General features: G+C 44.6%; 1 protein-coding gene across 2 annotated transcripts; it reads right to left on the bottom strand.

Annotated features, from left to right (window-relative positions):
* Positions 1 to 5512: 5512 nt before the first annotated feature.
* On the bottom strand, positions 5513 to 20887 carry TLR8 (toll like receptor 8). 2 transcript variants are annotated; one of them, XM_044234629.1, is made up of 3 exons: positions 20719 to 20887; positions 9332 to 9386; positions 5513 to 8687 (listed from the first exon to the last, which is right to left on the bottom strand). In XM_044234629.1, the coding sequence occupies exon 3, from the start codon at positions 8679 to 8681 to the stop codon at positions 5562 to 5564; it is 3120 nt and encodes a 1039-aa protein (XP_044090564.1). In that variant the 5' UTR covers positions 8682 to 8687; positions 9332 to 9386; positions 20719 to 20887; the 3' UTR covers positions 5513 to 5561. The 2 variants fall into 2 exon arrangements, with proteins under 2 accessions (XP_044090564.1, XP_044090565.1); XM_044234630.1 differs by lacking the exon at positions 9332 to 9386.
* Positions 20888 to 21403: the final 516 nt, after the last annotated feature.

Raw genomic sequence — 21403 nt, forward strand, 5'->3', positions numbered from 1 at the left:
AGAAAGAGAGAACATTAATTCCAGCAGGAGACTTGCAAAAAAAAAAAGGAATCCATGGTCAAACAAGTTCGCAGCACAGTGTCATGTTGCTCCCTCTTGGAGATCACAATGTCTATTACCAACACTGTAATAACCAAGCGGTTCCCAAACTTGTTTGACCTCAGAAACATTTTTGGTGGAGTGATTACTGACATGGTATGGGATTAACTTGGGGAAACTTTGCTTTGAATGGGGCCATAGAACCTGCAAACTACCCCATGCTGATACAGTCAGGAACCACCTCCCGTGAGCCTGATTTCAGACTCACTGTTATGACATAATTGTTTATGGACCATCACATGATCTCTACAGAATTATAACCAACTTCTTCTGTTTCATGACCTCTTCCCTCGGCTTCTTCTTTGTCTGTACTATACTTGGTCTGAACCACAGCACAACATTCAGATGAGAAAGCAAATGACTTGTGCCCAGGTTCGGAGCCTCATGGAATCAGCATCATGACCTCCAAGGTTTTTGGCGCTGTGTAGTACCCAAGAGACAACCGCCATGCTTGCTGCTGGAAGTGGGAAAGGGGAAAATGAAGGAGGAAGAAGCGCTGCCTCCCTGCATAGAGGCCACAATGTGACAGTTGACAGTGTGACCTCCTCCTCATACCACATCTGTCCTAGGATATAGCTCCAGAAGTCTCTCTGAACCTTCATTCAATCAATCACTTGAAAAGTATTTGTTGAGAACCCTTATTGTGTATCAGGCATAGTAATCTATATTGGGGACTCAGTGATAGGCAGAAGGTAACATCCCTCATCTCTGAAGCCTACAGTCTACTGGAACACCCATGTGTTAATTCCACTCCATCCGTCCATTTTGCTATTGTCTACCCAAACAAATTTGGGATAAATGCTAAGATGATAATATAAGGAGACCCCCCCCCCCGCAGGTGAAATTTGGAATTTAGGGGAAAGCCTCTCTACAGGACATTGAACCTCTTCCAGTAGGATGAAGGGAATGAGCTAAGCGAAGCCCGGGGGAAGAGGTGACTCAGGGCAGTGGCATGTGTGGGCGCTGAGGTCTCAGCATGAACTGTAGTGATAGGGATGCTTAGAGCAGAGGAGGGGCAGGAAATGGGAGGCCACAGAGGGCCTTGGGCACCTGATTCGGGAGTTATGGTTTTAGACTTAATTCAGAAGTCACACCTTTTACAAGAATCACCCTGTCTGCTGGCACTGGATTGGAGGGGCCCGAGTGGATCCCAGGAAGCCAGTGGGAAATGCTGGCCAGGACAAGGGGTGTCCACCATAGAGGTGGAGACGGAGGATGGGTGGGAAAGAAATTTAGGGGGTTGAATCACGAGTGCTTGATGGATGGTTGGGTGCAGAGTGAGATGAAACAGGCAGCAAGGAGCCTCAGGTTTCCGGCTCAGGCAACTGCATTTGGGGCTTTTCTTGCAAATGCAGACATGACTCTTGATCATCTCTGCTCTTCTGGTGTTATCATTACTGAGATAAGTGGGGAGTTATCACTAAAATAGTCCAGATACAACATCAAAGGAGAGGAAGACTGGGAAGATAAGACAGACGGGTCTTTTCTTTCTAATCCTAGAAATGCATTTCTCACTGGAAAAGAAATAAAAAGGCTCAAACAAGCTTCCCAGTGGCAAAATTCTGCTATTATAAGTGGCATTTTGGTTTGTTTTTCTGTTAATATCTTGTGAATTTGAAATCTAGTCTCCTCTCTTTGTACACTGGAGAGACATTTATAAAGACCATTTTCCATTTTGGGTCATTAACGCAGGAAGTCCTGAGATGTCCCGTTCGGGTCCAAAACAGTTATTTCCTGCCTTGTATCCTCCAAGACAACATGATGGCTGGGTAAGACACGGGGCTTTATCAATTCCCCCATTTCCTAAAGGCACTCAAGGGCAGAGGGGAAGAGAACACCACTGTGTGACCTTCTTTTGTACTCATTGGAAATAATGGCTATTATTATGGCTCTAAGTTCAAGGATAATGACATGGAAACCTGGCCATATCACCAGAACAGCTTTATTAATAGCTGAGAGGGAAATTGCCTTTATTCTTTCAACAACCATAAATGACTTTCCTATTCACAAGGGCATTTTCAACTTTCATGGAATTCTGAGTAACTTCAAAAGAAGTAAAGCCATGGTTGTTATGGGTTGAACTGTGTCCCCTGACCCCCCTCAAATTTTATGTCTAAGTCCTAACCTGTAGTGTCTCAGAATGTGACCTCTGTTGAAAATAGGGCTAATGCAGATGGTCTTGGTTAAGATGAAGCATCACTAGAGTAGGATGGATCCTTTATTTTTTTTTAAAGCTTTTATTTATTTATTTATTTGACAGAGAGAGATCACAAGCAGACAGAGAGGCGGGCAGAGAGAGAGGGGGAAGCAGACTCCCCGCTGAGCAGAGAGCCCGATGCAGGGCTCTATCCCAGGATCCTGAGATCATGACCTGAGCCGAAGGCAGAGGCTCAACCCACTGAGCCACCCAGGTGCCCCTAGGATGGACCCTCAATCCAATACGGCTAGTATCCATATAAGAAGAGGAGAGAGAAGTGGAAGGAAGACAGCCATGTGACATTGGAGGCAGAGACTAGAACGATGTATCTACGAACCAAAGAACACCAAAGATTGTCAGCAAACACCAGAAGCTAGAAAAGGCAAGGAGGGACTCTCCCATCAAGGTTTCAGAGGGATCATGGCCCTGCAGGTACCTGGATTTCAGACTTCTAGCCTCTAGAACCATGAGACAATAAACTTTTATTGTTTTAAGCCACCTAGTTTGTGGGACTTTGCTATGGTGGTCCTAGGAAACTAATACAGTTGTAATATTTTGAAAATACGTTGGAGGGGAAAACTGTAACCTTCATTAATTTTTGATTCTGTCAACAGAACACTACCAAAGCGTGTGAGACTTTACTAGTAATCTGTAATTACTAAAGCTACTGAAAATTCTACCTTTTTCTTTTACCAAAACAATCAGGAAACAAATGAATGAGCTTTGACCAGACAACAAATGAATGTGACCTCAACAGGAATGAGCTGTAACTTACCCCCCCACAGCACCATTCTTTTGAGGCTGTACTTTCCTGGAATGATCCTGCTTTTATATATTTGTCCCCATGCCTCACCAAACTCAAGCACAAATATCTTCCTATAAACATCATGGGTGGGGTGCCTGGGTCCTGGGATCGAGGCCTGCATCGGGCTCTCTGCTCAGCGGGGAGCCTGCTTCCCCTCTCTCTCTGCCTGCCTCTCTGCCTATTTGTCATTTCTGTCTGTCAAATAAATAAACAAAATCTTTTAAAAAGTAAAAATTAAAAAAAATAAACACCATGGGCACAAAACAGGGTCCAGTGTGACAAAGCTAAAACTGTCCTTGGCAAACTTGTGCTGATTTCCACTTTGTCCTTCCTAAATAACCCTATGACATACCATTTTGTTCAGTTCAGGGTTTTTTTGTTTTTTTTTTTTGTTTTTTGTTTTGTTTTGTTTTTTAGAGAGAGAGAGAGCACGAGTGGAGGCAGAGGAAGAGCAAGAATCTCAAGCAGACCTTGCTCTCAACGCAGAGCCCGATGCAGGGCTCGATCCCCGGACCCTGAGATCATGACCTAAGCCAAAAATCAAGAATTGGACACTTAACTGACAGAACCACCCAGGCGGCCCCATGTTGCTCAGTTCCTTCAAAACACATCATTAAATATAACTTACCCTGCAAGATTCTGCTGGATGATGAAGTAGGGATTTTTCTTCCTTTCCTTCTGAAGCGAGTTTTTTTGAGCTTGGCTAATTTCCAGCTATTCTCAGGTAAATTTCCTAAGGTATCTCTTTAAGATTCATACCTGTAGTGGAGGGAAGATGCCATAAACTGTGGCAGAGGAACCATGGGGGCAGTAGAGGTGGCAGCAAAAGCCAAAGTTGTTTCATTTGGGACAGTTGCATAAAGGGCACCAACAGGTAGGCGTTCTGACTCTGTCTTCTGAGTGGGGGGTAAAGATAGAATTAATTTCTCTATTAATAATTACTTTAATATATAAACATCATCAAAACTTTTTGCCCTTTGGTTTTTTGGGTTTTTTTTAGATTTTATTTGCTTGACACACACACACACAGAGCACAAGCAGGGCAAGTGGCAGGCAGAGGGAGAGGGAGAAGCAGGATCCCTGCAGAGCAGGGACTTGACACCAGGCTGGATCCCAGGACCCTGGGATCATGACCCAAGCTGAGTGCAGATGCTTAACCCACTGAGCCACCCAGGCGCCTCATGCCCTTTGGTTTTTACCAAAGATTTTTTTTTTAAGTATTCACAAAAAACCCAGTGTAGATGGCAATTTCTTTTACATCATAGATCTAGTTCCCTATTGTATATTTATTGCATGCTCATATCATATGAAATGAAGTATTTCTAATCATTCAAGATTTACAGCGATGGCAACCGACAGATACTTTAAATGCTTCTAACTTGGTTGCGTACTTTTTAAAAAAGTGGTTAAGAAATAAAAAACACCTGGGGCACCTGGGTGGCTCAGTGGGTTAAAGCCTCTGCCTTCGACTCAGGTCATGATCCCAGGGTCCTGGGATCAAGCCCCACATCGGGCTCTCTGCTCAGCGGGGAGCCTGCTTCCTTCTCTCTCTCTGCCTGCCTCTTTGCCTACTTGTGATCTCTGTCTGTCAAATAAATAAATAAAATCTTAAAAAAAAATAAAATAAAAAACATCTGAAAATATCCATCTTAGCCTTTAAATGGCGTCTAAACCTTAGAGGTCAAATATTATACCCAATATTTAGAAAAGTAATTGCAAAAGGAAGACTAATGCAACCACAGCATAATGTAATCCTGTAACCATGGGCATATGATAACCCTAAATAGCAACTTAAATAGCAGAGCCATGAGTTAGAATTACAACAGTTCTTAGATATTGAAAAGAAGGTGCAGTGAGCCAACTCTTAAGCTGGCCTACAATAATCCCCGCCTCCTGGTATTCACAATCTATGACCAAGATGGCAGGCCAACTGCCGCCATCTTGGTCATAGACTAATTTACCTGGACTGAAATGATCACTCCCACGGAGCTGTCAGGATCTGTGATTTACTTCTAACAAACCGCATGTGGCCCAGGTGAGGGGCTATCACTTCCCTGATTAGATTACCAAAGGTGGTGCCTTCCATCTTGCCAGCAACCTCTCTCTCTTGCTGGCTTTGGTGAAGCAAGCTGTCCTGCAGGAGAGGTGCCTGTGGCTGGAAATGGAGAGCAGCCTTTAACCGACACTGCCAGAGGAACTGAATCCTGCAAACAACCATGTGAGTTTGAGCTCGGAAGTGGATCCTGACTGATGACACGTAGCTTACAGCCTTTAAGAGACGCTGAGCAGAGGACTCAGCCACGCCTCGTCTGCATGCCTGACTAGAGACGGTAAGATCAGAGTGCGTTACCATAAGCCACTAAGTCTGGGGGTAATTTGTTACACAGCAAAAAATACCTAAGACAGAAGAGTAATTGCTTTACATTTTTATTATGCTGGTGAGCCGTGGCTTAACATCCGTTAGTACTGTTTAATGGAATCAACATACAAATTGTTATAACGGGAATTGTTTTCCGTTAAGACTACGTTTTTCAGACTTTGCCAAAATAAGCCTTCCGCCTTGGGGTTGTCAGGCCATTGAAGGATGGAGCTCTTGCAGATCCTCTGCCGCAGCCTCAAATACTGAGAATGCTGTAACACGGGCTCCAGCAGAATAAATACGATCACATCCATGTTCTCTTCCATGAGCCGCTGCAAGGCCAAGTAGAATGCTGTTTTGAAGTTCCAGTTTTGGGCATATTCTTTTGTTAAGACGAATATGGTTTTCTTGCTTTGGTTTATGCTCTGCATGAGGTTATCGATGATGGCTAATCCAGGGTCCCAATCCCTCTCCTCTAAACACAGGAGCACATTTTTCCCTTCGCTCTCCTCTAGGTGGAAACGCAGCTCATTTATCACCCAGTCCGTAACCGACGCATCTTTGGTGTCGTAAGAAACATAGGCATCATAGAAAGTTTGGGACGTGGAAAGAGACCTGTAGCCTTTTACCTTAGCTAGACACACGTGGTAGATAAACCAAACATCCCAGTAAAACCAGTGGTGACCCAAGGCAGCCAACATCACGGTGATGGTGATTAAGGACGTGAAGAAACACAGCACTGCCGCGATGGTATCTGAAATACAGGTTGTTAGCTCCAGACTCATGATGCTCTTCCCTTTCTGATCCCCAGGACTAGAGCAGATCACGTCCGTCAGCCGAGGGATGGTGACATCTAGATTTTCATCCATCCATCTTCGAAAATCTCCAATGTCACAGGTACAGTCAAAAGGGTTTCTATCTAGTTTCAAAATGGTTAAACTGGTGTTGGTCTTCGTTTGAAGCGTGGACTTGTTGATCATCTTCAGCAGGTTGGAACTCAAATCGAGGTGGATCAGACTGCTGGCTTCGGAAAGAAAGTTGGAGGGTAGGTGTGAAATCCTGTTTCGACGTAGTAGCAGTGTCCTCAGGGAAGGCGTGAATTTGGAGAGGCTGTTAGTTAAAGAGGATAGCCTGTTTCCACTCAAGTCCAGCAAGTGGAGATGTGGAAAGTGTTGGAGTAATGTCCAGTTAAAAAAATTTAACATGTTATTATTTATGTATAGTTGGGTGAGACTCTGGGGCAAGTTCAAAAAAGCTTCGTTTGGGATAAGATGAAGGTTATTCAAGGACAAATCGAGCCGTGTCAGGTTCCTGAGACTTGTAAAAATTTTCCAGTACTTGTCACCTTCAGCATTCCACAAAATGTCAAGGTGGTTTCCTCTGAAAACTAATTCTTCTAGAGACATGCTTTTCAGGTCTTGCTCTGTTAAAGTATAAATGCCATTGTGGCTCAAGTTTAAAACTTTCAGTTGTGTTAAATTTTGAATAAATCCCAGGCGATGCGTCACCCCTGCTATTCGGAAGTAGTGTGCATTGTAGCTGAGATCTAGAACTTCTAACTCGGGTAGATCACTGAGAGCATTGTCATCGTCAAAGTCTAATCTATTGTTGGTCAGATCCAAATATTTGATATGCGGCACAGCTGAAAATTCAGTTCCATTTAACACTTGACCATTGCCATTTGAAGACAGATTTAAGCAGGCAATGTCATGAAAAGCTTCAAATTGCTCTCGCCCGATGAAGAAAATACTGTTCAGACTTAAATCTAAGGCTTTGCCATAAACTGTGCATTGCGGCTTTATTAAAGGATGGGTATTATGATAAAAATTTGAATGTGGGTCAAACTCAAAATCTGCTGAGCGTGGCTTAAGCACATGACTTGGAGAGGAGTAACCATTTTCATCATTTTGCTGGATATCATTTACCAAGGGTGATATTCGGTTTTCTGACAAGTAAATGATCGTCAGATTGGGGAAATCTTGGAAGAGAGTAAAATTAATTTGCTTAATAAAGTTGATGCCCAAGTTGATAGTCCTTAGATGTGGGAGACCCTTCAGGGGATGGAAGTTTTTTGCTGTAAGTTCCTGGAACACGTAACCTCTTAAGTGCAGCGCCTGGAGCAGCTTAAGATTAGAGAAGTTTTGGGAAATATTAATATATTTTGGATATTTTGCCATTTTGTAGTTAAAAGATAAGTCAAGTATTTCCAAGGAGGGCAGTTTCATTAAAAATTCCCCAGAGGCTATTTCATCCACTAAGTAATTGAATTCCAAGTGCAGAACCTTCAGCCTGGGCATATTCTCAAACCACGTTACGGGAATCTTCCGGAGAGACGTGCTAGAGAGGTTTAGGTAGCGAAGTTCCGTCAGGTTTTGAAAAGCAAGAGGATCGATCTGAATTGAAGAGCCTCCTTCACAAGGTGTACAGGGAAATGGGGCGTTGAAACACCTGGGGCAGTTCCCACTTAAATCTAGGACTCTTAAATTTCTCAATCCCTTGAAATCTTCCTGACTGATGATTTTAATCTTGGCATTGCTGAGATAAAGTTCTCTTAGGGAGTCTGGCAACTTAGGTGGCACACGGACAAGCTTATTAAAAGACAGGGACAGCACCTGCAAATTCGTAAGACTTTCAAACGTTCCGTTTTCTATGGCAAAAGTTTCATTAACACAGTTATTGCCGAAATAGCAGTTCCAGCTCAAGTAGAGCCTTTCCAGATTGGTAAGGCCAGAAGTGTTCTTTTTAGTTACGCAAATTATGTTGTTTTTAATGAGACTAAGTTCCTTCAAAGACCCTGGCAAGCCACCGGGTACTTGGTATAACTGGTTGTCTTCAAGCAGTAATTGCTTTAAGTTTTGTAGGTTGAGGAACGCCCCATCTGTGATATTCATGCCTTTTTTGTTTATATCAGGGTTTTCATTCAGGTGCTGCGGATTGCTGTTGTGGTTTAGATTTATTTTAGTAAGATTCTGCAGCCCTTGAAATGATTCATTTGTTATGTGTGTAATGTAATTGTCAGAGAGGTCAAGTGCTGTCACGTACTTGCCCACGGTTTGGGGAACTTCTCTCAGTCGGCGGCCGTTGCATTCTGCAATCACAGAGCCATTTTGTCTTTTCTCATCACAAGGATAGCTTCTAGAATAATTTGCTTTGCTGAAGAACTCATAGGAATCAGAGATGAGCAGGACAAGGCAGGTCAGAAACAAAGATGGGAGGGTCATGTTTTCCTAAGGAAAATCAAAAGCGGAGGCACAATGTTAGAGTAGCAGGCTTTGCTAGGTAATTCATGACAAAAATAACAGCGCTTCATGGCACTGCGCATGGATTTTGAAGTATGAATTCTCTTAGTGATTAAACAAATTGTGTGAAGTTAGGTTCAGAACAATTGTAATTTTTATTAATTTTTTTTTGTCTTTTTCAAATTTGTATTTAAATTGTTGTTAGTTAACGTATGCTGCGATATTGATTTGGGGAGTAGAATTTAGTGATTCATCATTTACACACAACACCCGCTGCAAGGTTCGGAACAATTTTAATTTGTCACTGCATTCAGCTTCATGGTGCTCAAAGAAGCCTGGGAAGCTTTTGCAGAGTCCTTCCTTGAGATGCCTCATCACCGTAACGGGTCTGATGCGGGCCTGTGGCTATGGTTCATGCTAGATCTGGAACCCGGCAAGCTATACATTCATAGCTTCAACCTATTAGCAGAACTCTCGATGAAAGTTGGCCCATCCCAAGGAGAGTTCAGGTTCACCTTTCATTATGGTATCATCTGAGATCTCCAAGCTAGAGTCACCTCTACCTTATCGACATAGCCATCCCTCGGCACAACCATTATCTCTTATTGGCCTTCCCCACAGATGTTTGTTACCTCTCCAGTGGTACGTATCCAGATCTATTCTCTCCTCCAGTGAAGTGGACACCTTCTGTTGATAATGATAACAAAGTATCAGGGAGTGTGCTAACCATAAACATTTTGTCACCCACATTAATGCCCAGAGCAACACAATGAGATAGGTTCTATGTTATCTGCATTTTATCTTTGCTATCCGATTTATCCACTCAAGACCCTTCAGTGGCTTTTGGAAGGATAATACATTGTAGAGCTGGATTCCAGTCATCCTGATTCCAACAGTAGCCATGATGCTACACAACCTCACTTTGAAGTCTTTGTGTCAGAACAGCACCTCAGTTGTAGATGGCAATCAAAAAAATCTTGCGGAATGGCTACCAGTATCCCTATGTCCCTTTTCATAGGAACGTTGGAATTAATAGCTATTCTTTGGCTGATGTTGTAAACTTCTGTAGGGAAGACATGATGTCTTATCTTTTCAAGCAACCTCTGTGACTCAGTAGAGCGCCTCGCTTTCTGCAGCTCTCTCTTAACAGACGGCTGAATATATTAGCTTTGGTAGTTATACGATGCAATAAACACATTAACGTGATTGCGGGATGAGGGCTGTGGTCAGAAGAACTCTCCAAATCTTATTTCACCGAGTCTCAAGACCAACCTTCACGAAATCGTGTTTTTCACTAGAGCCGAACTCCTGTCCTTCTTGTGAGCTAAGCCAGGAAAGCGCTTCCTTTTTAAGTTCTATTAAAGTTGAGGACTAACAGTCCCTGTCATACCCTTAACATGTGGCTACTGATTATGCTGAGGGTCTAGAATCACCGCCAGTTCACAGCAGCCGAGGAAGAGCCAGCTGCTGCTGAGATGAAAACTCAGGTGAAAGAGAACTCCCAGGCATTGTCAGTTACTTTCAGTCATTTTCAAGTACAGCACTATCTAGGTATTGCTGCCTGATGTCTTCCTTCCACTGAAAGAAAGCCCCACTTTACCTGGTTTGGTAGGCAGACTTTTCAGAGGGCCTCTCTGTCCTTTGCTCCCTCGTACTACTCTGCCATCGCGCTAGGTCACGTGACAATAGGGAGCTTATCGAGATGGGCCTCATTCCATTGTATGAGCCTTTAAAAGCAGAGAGCTTTCTCTGGTTGGCAGCAGAAAGGAGAATCAGAGAGGTTGGAAGCAGGAGAATAATTTGACTCACTCTTGCTGACTTCAAGGTGGAGGGGGCCACTGGCGAGGAATGCAGGCCACCTTCAGAAGCTGCGTGGTGCTCTGCTGACAGCTGGCAAGAGAACACCCCTTCCCCCATCCTACAGCCATGAAAAACTCAAATTGCCTGTCAACCTGAATGAACTTGGGAATGGATCCTTACTCAGGGCCTGGAATGAAGAGTTCGGCTTGGCCAATGTATCAATTTTAGCCTTATTCATTCAAGAGCAGAGAACCCCGGCAAGCCCACCCAGACTCTGACCTATAGAAATTGGAGCTGATAAATGAGTATTGTTTGAAGCTTCTTGTAATATTAATCTGATGTGTGTTAAATTTGAGTTTGTGATCTTGCAGTGGAGATGTCCAGTAGGCTGTTACATATATGCCCCTTCAGCTCAGAGGAGAGTGCTCACAGAGGGATGGCCTTGGGGGTCATGGCAAGGACAGCCTGAGGTATGAATCAGATCATGCAGGGTAGTGGATGCCATAAAGGACATTCCATACCTCAGTTCCATCAACAACGATTTCCACATCTTTTTTTCTGGTAAATTTATGATTTCATTTTCCTACACTGAAATATCTTATCTCACTGGGATTGTTTTGGCATAAAACATGAGGTGCAGACCCACATTATTTTTTTCTAAATGGAGATCTGCTTGCCCCAACGTCATTCACATATTTATTTTTACTGAAATATGGTTGACACACAATGTTACATTAGTTTTAGCCGTACGACATAGTGCTTCGACAAGTCCATACGTTATGCTGTGTTCCCTGCAAGTGTAGCTCCTGTGTGCCATGGTACCACACTATCACAGTACCTCTGACTACATTCACTATGCTGTACCTTTCATCCCTGTGATTTGTTCATTCTCTAACTGGGAACTACTAGTGTGTTCTCTCTGTTTATGGGTCTGTTTATTTGTTCATTTGTCTTTTAGATCTCACATATAAATGAAACCATACAGTATTTCTCTTTGACTTGTTTCATTTAGCATAATACCCTCTTGGTCCATCCATGTCGCAGATGGCAAGATACCATTTTTTTTTTATAGCTGTAGGTATACACGTCATCTTCTTTATCTATTCATCTGTTGATGGACATTTAGGTTGCTTCCATATCTCGGCTATTGTAAATAATGCTGTAATGAACATAGAAGTGTGTGTGTGTGTGTGTGTGTGTTTGAATCCATGTTTTCATTTTCTTTGGGTTAATAACCAGTAATGAAATTACCACATCATGTAGTATTTCTAGTTTTTATTTTTTGAGGAACCTCCAGATTGTTTTTCACAGTGGTTGTACCAGCACCAATTTACAGCCCCACCAAGAGGGCATGAGTGTTCTCTTTTCTGCACATCCCATCAACGTGGTTTTTGTTTGTTTTTGATGTGTGTTTTATTTAGCCATTGTGACAGGTGTGAAGTGAGCTCTCATGGTGGTTGTGATTAGCATTTCCCTGATGAGGAGTGATGTGGAGTATCTTTTCATGTGTTTGTTGGCCATCCATATGTTTTCTTTGGAAAAATGTCTATTCAGGTCCTCTTAATCAGGCTATTTTTGTGGTGTTGAGTTGTATAAGTTCTTTATGTATTTTGACTATCAACCCTTTATCTGACATACCACTGCAAATATCTTCTCCCATTCAGTGGGTTGCTTTTCTGTTTTAGTGATGTGCAAACATCACTTGTTGAATAATTTTTTGCTTCCCAACTTTAGGCTCTCTGCTTCATCAACCTGTTCACCATTCACATGCTGGCACCACATGTTTTAATAATTACAGTTTGGGGGGATGTTAGTATCTGATAGACCAAGTCCTGCTCATTGATCTCCTTTTGTGGATGGATTACTTTTATTTTACCTTCTAACAGGTCTTTGCTGCTATAAATTAAGATTACTGATTCCCATATATTAATTTTATACCAAATCACTATACTAAATTCTCTGGTTGTTTAGAATAGTTATTTCTCCATGTGATATTCCTGGGTAAGCAATTAAACCACCTACAAATAGTGATTATCTCCCTAATACCCTTTATGTAGTCCAATTTATTTTTATTGTCTAATTGCATTGCCTAGTTACTCCAGAACAATGAAAAAATAGATCAGAGGCCCAAAAAAAAGTAGAGACTGGTCAGTGCAACCACATGCAAATTAAAATTATGCCTTACAAGGCGCCTGGGTGGCTCAGTGGGTTAAAATTATGCCTTACAAAAAAACATGGGAAACGATGCCAAAAGTGAAACAAAAAATTAGGAAAAACTATTTGTAGTCCTTATCACAGATAAGGGAGTAAGAGATTTGACACGTAAAGACATTTTACAGATAAGTGGGAAGATAACCCAATAGAAAAATGGACAAACACATATTAAAAGACAGCTCAAAGGAAAAGGAAACACATATAGCTTTTAAACATAGGAAAAGATACTAACCTCACTCAAAATATTACACAGAGATACCATTATTTTTACCAATTCTACTGTGTAGGTGAGGACATGGAGAAACAGGTGTTGTCATATTTTGCTGGCAGAAATCTAAATTAATGTCCCCTCTAAGACAGTAAGAAATTCTTAACATTTATCAGAATTAGAGACATAGGGGCACCTGGGTGGCTCAGTCAGTTAGGCCTCTGCCTTCAGCTCAGGTCATGATCCAGGGTTCTGGGATGGAGTCCCCCATCACGCTCCTTGCTTGGTGGGGAGTCTGTTATTCCCTCTCCCTCTGCCCCTCCACCTGCTTGTGCGCATGCGTGCTCTCTCTCTCTCAAATAAATAAATAAAATCTTAAAAAAAAATTGGAGACATAGACTCGGCAATTCCTAGAAATAGATCCTAAAGATAGACCCTCACATACACAAATCACTATACCCAAGGATGTTCAACATAAGGCTGTTAGCAATAGCAAAAGATCGGAAATTGTTCGAATACCTTTGAGTCGTGGTCATACAGGGGAATACTGTACAGCAATTCAAAAGCTCTATAGCCATTTATTCATTTGTTCAAAACTATTTATTAAGCATATACTTTACTTCAGGAATTACTTCCAAGCTGGGAATACAGCAAGGAACCAAATTGATTAAAATGCCAGCCCATTTGGAGTTTACCCTACAGGACAGTAGGTAAGATGGTGGAAATCACTATGGAGAAAAATAAAGACAGGGAAGAGGATGGTTATGCAAACTGTCTCTCAACTGGGATTTGTCTGTTGCTTTTCTCATGATGAAACTAGGGTAATGGGTCTTGGGCAGGAAGACCGCAAAAGTCAAGAGCCTTTGTATCCCCATCACACCAAGGGCACAGAGTAGCAAGGTGACTCACTGTATGTGGCCCGTTATCACCTGGCTGAGGTAGTGCTTATTAATTTCCTGTTTCTGTTTTTTAATTATCCATTAATAAAACATTCCAAATGAATATTTTAAAAGGCCCAGGAGGAACAGAAGGCCAGGTAAGGCCAGATCGGAGACTCTTCCCTTAGCGTGATGAACAGCTCTGTTGGTAGGAGAGGCATTTTTAGGTGGTTACTTGGGCAGGTCCAGAGGACAGAGCTGTCCTGTGTGGCCTCAAGTTAAGGCCTCGGCGTCTCATCTCAGAGGCGAGGTTCTCTCCTACAACAAGGAACAAGCGAGCGGAAAAGCCTCTAGGGGGCGCTAGAGACCAGGAGGAGAACTTGCTGAATTTCACTGTTTTTTTGTTTGGTTGGTTGGTTTTGTTTTGTGTTTTTTTTCAGGGTGAAAATGGCCTCCCAGAGTCTGGGAGAGTCTGAAGCAACTTAAAGTAAACGTCGGGCCATGGAAGGGATCAGCATATTCTGCCCATTTGTGAGTGAGGAGCGGTTCCTAACTCCACTCTTCCAAGGGTCCTGACATAAGGAGGTGACTTGATGGAGTTCCACCTGACCTCGGTTTGAAGAGAAATACATGGTGGGGCAGGGTGGGAAGCGGTGAGCTGGCAGCTAGCCAAGGACTCGAGGAGAAAACCCCGAGCCGCCAAGCCTCTCCATCTGCCTCAGGACCTCACGGCTGTGAATGGACAGTAAAGGCCCCGCCATGCTCCCAAGTGCGGGGCTGAGACTAGCTCACTCGTCCGACTGGAGCCAAGGAGGGAGCGGGGAGCCCCCGACAGCCCCGCAGGAGCTGCGCCTCCCTGGCAGAGCCCTTCCTCTTGGCCGCCCCCAGGCCTCCGGCTACTAGGAGTCCAGGCTCCGGAAGCACCTCAAGGGCCACCAAGGAGCATTATGTTCACAAGTGTCACTAGTCAAAACCATGGAGTCTGGCAGAAGAGAAATGGCAACTAAGCAAATAAAACAGAGAAAAGGCCACTCTGGGAATCAGGTAAAGGAGGGAAAGGGGCGATTGTGCAAGTAAGACAGAAAGTGCAACTCTGCAAATAAAACCGGACCTGAGACAGAGAGAAGAAAGGATACTTACTTCTGCCACCTGTCACCCTCCCCCTGGCAGGTCTGGAACCCCCTAAAGTACGAGTCAAGGATGAGGTGTAACAGCTTAAAATCTCTGATGCACTCAACAGTCAACATGTTACATAAACATAGAAACCAACCCCGCTCTCGCGAGGCCCCACGTCACTTGCCTCCCTTTGATCGCGGCTCCGGAGCCAATAAAACTTTATTTACCGAAAACAGGCAACTAGCCTGCAGGCTGGAGGTGGCCAGTTTGATTGTTTTTTCTAATAGAACATTAAAACATTGTTCATCTTGATTACGGGGCAAATTTGGGGCATCCTCCCTTCCTTAAAGTTTGCCCCAAATGAGGGCCTCAACCCTCCTCACCCTGGGCTCAGCCTTGCACTGGGGAAAAGATCTGCCATCACTCCAGCACACTCGGACCGAAAGCGACTCACGGCCATTCCTTTTGGGCAGAGAGACTCATCTGTTGGGAAGTCTTGTAAAATGAAGCTTCTCATCACTTATATGGCCCCCGTTCCCCACCCCCACCCTCCACGCCTTGCGTAATAGTGAGTACCCGTCCCCTGAGCAATTCACCTAGCATGACAGAAATCAACAGAAACAGAAAAAAAAAAAAATTCAGAAGCAGCGATGGATAGAGTGAGCCTCCGGCACCCAGGACAGTGGTTTAACCCTTGGTCTGTTAATGCAGGTGCTGTCTGTCCTGCACAGATTCTCGGTCTCCTGTCTGCAAGTTGGAAATCCTAAAAAATCCGAGTGCCAGAGAACTTTGTTTTTTAGGACTTACTGGCCACTCAAACCGGACCTGAACTGACGTAAGGCTACTATAATCTGCATTTAGCTAGTTAGCGTGAGATTTCTCCTTTCATGGCAGAAATAGCCATGTGGGTGACTTGCACCTGTTGGAAGTGTTTTGTAACATATCATCTTGCTAAAATATGAACTCTGAACTCTGACGCCATACTAGCCCATGGGTTTCAGGTAAGGGATTGTGGATCGATACTCCTGTCTCCTAGGGGACCTTGGCTAAGCATCTGACTCTTCGTTTCAGCCCAGGTCACGATCTGAGGGTTGTGAGGTTGAGCCCCGTGTCAGGCTCTACGCTCAGCATAGAGGCTCCCTGTCCCTCTTCCTCTGCTCCTCCCCCCGTGCTCTCTCGCTCGCTCTTGCTCCACAATAAATAAAGACATTTAAAAAAATACTTCAGTCTCCTTCACTGGGGACATATATTAGCAATTCCTGAATTTTCCTCAGCCTTTCTGGTAAATCAGAAAATAGAAGGTGGGGCCAAAACACTTTGGCCTTTGTGCGCTCCTTCGTTCCATTAAGATTAAAAAAAAAAAAGTCAAAATTCTCTTTTACGACCACATTGGCATAAAGAGAAACACAGTCCGGCCTGAATTATATGATTTTCCTGATTTTAAAGAAAATGAAAGCTTTCCTTAAAGTGTCACGGGCCCTAGGCCCTGTGGCCTCTAAGAACAGAAGAGCTCTCTAACGAGAAGCCGGCCCTGGTTGTCCACGGTGTCACTCCGGGGTTCAGATCAGGCTCAGGGGCACAAGGTGGGGAGACAGCCACAGGCAGGGAGAGAAATATTGGAACGGGAGCAGCGAAGGTGGAGGGCGAGGGTCAGAAAAGGAGAATGTTGCGGGTTCAGTGGTAACCCCCCGAAAGACGAGCTGAACCTCTAACCTCTGTACCCGTGAGTCTGAACTGATTCGGAAGTAGGGTCTTCGGCCACAGAATCCAGTCAAAGTGAGGTCATGCCGAGTGAGGGTCCCCCCAGTCCAGCGCCTGATGTCCTTAGAAGAAGAGGGAGGTTTGCAAGGAATGCCCAGGGCTGCTGGCCCCCACCAGGAGCCGAGAGAAGGACCTGGAACGTTTCCCTCAGAGCCGCCAAGAAGCTGAGAGGATCCAGTTCTGTTGTCTTGAGCCACCAAGTTTGCGGAGCCCGAGAATGGGCAGCGGGGACTGAGAGCGGCCGGTGCAACCCAGTGGCGCCTAGACAAAGCCCAGCCGCCCGAGGAAGCCGTTGTTCAGTGGGGCTGGTGAGCTCCCTGCCTAGAAAGTTCCCTGAGGATGACTGGCTCTGCGTGGTCTGGATCTCTCACTGAGTGTTGCCTTGGAACATCCAGAAAAAGTCAGGACCCATTTCCTTAAAGAAAGCATAGGACTCTCTCTCTCTCTCTCTCTCTCTCTCTCTCACACACACACACACACCCCTGTTAACTTCCCTCCCCGCCAAATAGCACCGTTTCTAGCTACAGAGGAAGCGATTTCACAACTGTTTTCCTATTTTCCATGCATGCTCCGTCCTTCAGTTGGGTCCATTGCTGACAACAGACCAGGTGTCACCTTTGGGTTCGGAAGGACCCAAACAGCACAACGAGAACAACTCACCCTAGCCCTCCCTCACATCTGCCTTCTCCGCTTGGACACCAGTGGACACCAAAACCACAATGACAGAAGACCAGGGAATTCTGAAGATGCGTTCAGAAAAGTCTGCCTTCGCTGAGGACGCCGTGAGGGGCCACCCCCGGAACCCCGCCCGAGGGGGTGAGGGGCGCGGGCAGGACAGAAACAGATGGTGCTGGGTGCAAAGGAAGTGCCCCCACTGGGCGATGCTAACCTCAATCCCGTATGTTTTGCTACACAATTTCACAATCTCAGGCAAAAATCATCTGGGGGTGGGGAGCAGGGGGTGGGGGTGGGGTGGGGGACAAGCCTGCCATCCTGAAATGAAACAGGTTTTTGTCTTTCTACATCCTCTTCCTAGGCTGCAAACTTTCTGCAATGATGCCTCCTTCCTTCTCCCTCTTCAAAGGCTTCCTTTGTCTCAGACCATCTCCTAAGCTGTAACCCCCTTCTCAGGATGGGTCCTGCGGATAACCCAGGATAAGACTAAAGAGTCAAGAGAACCTTCTGATTCTAAAACATGGTCAGTTGAATTACTTAGCCATTTGGACGTGATGTGGTGTTCGAGCAGACTTGAATTTTTGCCCAGCGGAACCTATTTATAATTTTTTATGGGTTCTGATTCACTTGCTGTTGAATCTGTTGCCCGCGGAGACATTATGAAAGTAAATTAGTAAAGAAATGGTTGACAGGGTTTGTCAGCTTAGGTGAAATTTACAATTAATTAATAGATATTTTATCCTTCCCAAATCTGATGGATTCGCTAACGGCTTTGGGAGAGAAACCACTACCATGTTGAATCTGCATGTCAACGAAGAGATGGATCCCAATTTCCTGGCTTTTATGAGGATTAAATACAAAAACGTGTGACTTGCACTGGTCCTGGGGTTTGCTTCCTGGCAAAGCACTCAAGTGCTCCTTACTGTATTTCGGGGGATTCAAATAGCATGATTGTCAGTATGGCACGTGCTCCTTTAAGACCCCATTTTACACGGGCACCTGGATGGCTCAGTGGGTTAAGCCTCTGCCTTTGGCTCAGGTCATGGTCCTGGGATCGAGTCCCGCATCGGGCTCTCTGCTCAGCAGGGATCCTGCTTCCTCCTCTCTCTCTCTGCCTGCCTCTCTGCCTACTTGTGATCTCTGTCTGTCAAATAAATAAAATCTTAAAAAAAAGACCCCATTTTACAGATGGGGAACCTGAGGCCCGAAGAGGCTACTCAAATGGTAGGTGGCAGAGCTGCAGCTGAGCCTAGAGATCCCCTAGGAGTTGGCACTTTGGTAATTCTAGAAGCAAGCAGCTGTTTGGCTATGGTCTGGTTTGGACGGTCCACAGAGAACTCATAGCCACACCTGGAACGTTCAGGATTCAAATGCCAGAGGTGGTTGGTAAGAGTTTCAAAAACAACAAATCCCTCAGCTCTGTTTAATAATGCGGCTGAAGTCAACACATTCCTTTGGAATGACGAGCCCCTCAGTGGACTCTGGAACTGACCCTAAGATGCCCTTACAAATAATCGCCAGCGGACTTGCTAAGACAAACCATGAGTAACGCCATCCTCCTCTGTGCACATACCCTGGTGTTGCTGAAGTCTGGGCTTTCCACAAGCCACATCCTGGGCTTTTCAGATGAGGCACACTCAGAGCCTTGAGTTTGCTTTCTGAAATCCAACCAAGGGGCTAATGAAGGAGATCTGGCTCTTCCCGGAACCTTCTCACTCCCTACAAAAGCACTGTGCTCTTTAAGCAAAGGACCGGAAGGCCCTGTGGGCCACTGTTCTAAGGCCATGGCTCTTGGACTCACCTTGAGAAAGCTGCAAGGTTGAGAAGCTATGAACAGACAGGCCCGGTCCCCAACATTCTGATTTCGTCAGTCTGGGGGTTCCCCTGTGATTCTAATGCGCAGTCAAAGCTAACAACCTCTGCTCCGAGGCCAGAGGCCCGCGAGGTCCTACCCATATCATCAATGGGAGAGAGGGAAGCAGGGCACATTTCCAAGCTAGTTTGGGTTTTTTATGATTCCATTTTCATTTCTTATAATACAATTATATTGGCTGTGGCTTGCATAGCAGCTTCACAGGCCAAGTAGAAATCGGATAACTTCTATCCCAGTTCCCCATGTGTTGGCGGCCCTGTTGAGCTGTTGCAGTCCGTTCACAAAGCATCATTGAACTGTGGTACGAACCTAATTCCTTTCAAGACCTAAAATGGGCATCGCGTGGATTTCAAAATTAACTTCATTCAGCCATCGAAAAGAATGCAATCTTGCCTTTTGCAACCATGTGGATGGATGTAGACAGTATAACACTGAGCGAAATAAGTCAGAGAAAGACAAATACCATGTGATCTCACTCATTTGTGGAACTGAAGAAACAAAAACAGATGAGGAAAGGGGGTGAGGAAAGAGAGAGAGAGAGAGGCAAACCAAGAAACAGACTCTTAACTCTAGAGACACTGATGGTCACCAGAGAGGAGGTTGGGGGTGGGGGTGCAGGAAACAGGTGATGGGATTTAAGCAATGTGCTTGTGATGAACACTGGGTTTTGTATGGAAGTGTTGAGTCACCGTATTGTACCCCCGAAATAAATATTACACTATATGTTAACTAACTGGAAATAAAATTTAAAAAAATTTTAAAAGATTTTACTTATTTATTTGACAGAGAGCGATCACAAGTAGGCAGAGAGGCAGGCAGAGAGAGAGGGGGAAGCAGGCTCCCTGCTGAGCAGAGAGCCCCATGCGGGGCTCCATCCCAGGACCCCGGGACCATGACCTGACCCGAAGGCAGAGGCTTAACCCACTGCACCACCTAGGTACCCCAAAAGTACATCACTTCTTCAAATTATAAATTTTGTTTTTCAGCCTGACCTTTCCCGACAGTAGCAAACACCGACCTCCTGACTACAGAATACAATTGTAGCAAAGGTAACAGGTTTACTTAAAAGTCCTGAACAAGAAAAGTAGCAAGGAATATTGAACATGCCTTGGAGTATGCTAATTTCAGGCTTTGCCTAGGCCCTAGCAAGTGACCAGAGCATGTGCGATGAGAATTTATCCTTCATTTGTAGAGATAGCAAAGGAAAAACACTTCTGCTGCTCACTCTGCTTCCAGCCCTTTGGTTCTAGAAGAGACTACTGTTTCTGGTAGGACCAGAGTATATCAGTCAGCTCCTAACTTGGAATCTGCTTGTTGTCCTGTTCAAATCAGTCAGTATTTGATTTCCCATGTCTAGTGCCCATCATTGAGAGGTGCTCTAATTCTTGCTGGTCCCATTTATCCCTTTCTGTGTTTGCATCGTTTGCCCCCAAGCTGCATTTCGGAGGAAAGCTTTCGTGGGAAAGCTTTGTTAAGAGAACAGAAGTGGCTTACCAGGCTCTGTTGTCCTAATTTCTCATCGGTCACCTGCAGCGCCAAGGAGGGCTACCCTCTGTTACTCGGTGTGCTCAGAGCAAAGAAACTGGCCAACTTCCTGAACTCGGCGGCTTTACCACCAGCAGAACCCGGCATGCAGTTTGCAGAAGTTTATGTGGGAAGAAGGGAACTTGTGATTTCTTAACTGTTGCCAAATCATTTCTTGACTGTGCTTTAAAATTTCAAAACTGAAATTCAGGGGCAGAACGTTATTTATAAAATGATTTAAATGAATGATACAAATAGAACACATATGGGGGGAGTTGTGGGTGTGCATGGTAGGGGGAGGGGGGAAAGCTACAAGGAGCCTCACCAAAATGTTAACATCAGTTTGCTCTGGAGAGCGGGATCAGGGGAAAAGGAGGGAGAGAAACTGCGACATTTTTTCTTTGACTTAGAAAACTTCAAGTGTGAGGGGCGCCTGGTGGCTCAGTGAGTTAAAGCCTCTGCTTCCAGCTCAGGTCATGATCCCAGGGTCCTGAGATCGAGCTGCACATGGGATTCTCTGCTCAGCAGGGAGCCTGCTTCCTCCTCTCTCTCTCTGCCTGCCTCTCTGCCTACTTGTGATCTCTCTCTGTCAAATAAATAAATAAAATCTTTAAAAGAAAAAAAAGAAAGAAACCTTCGGTGTGTTTTTATAAAC

This window comes from Neovison vison, chromosome X (genome assembly GCF_020171115.1).
Source record: "Neovison vison isolate M4711 chromosome X, ASM_NN_V1, whole genome shotgun sequence".
NCBI classification, from domain to species: Eukaryota; Metazoa; Chordata; class Mammalia; order Carnivora; family Mustelidae; genus Neogale; species Neogale vison.

Coding starts and splice junctions, on each gene's coding strand:
- TLR8 (XM_044234630.1), bottom strand. CDS start 8,681: ATGACCCTCCCATCTTTGTTTCTGACCTGCCTTGTCCTGCTCATCTCT.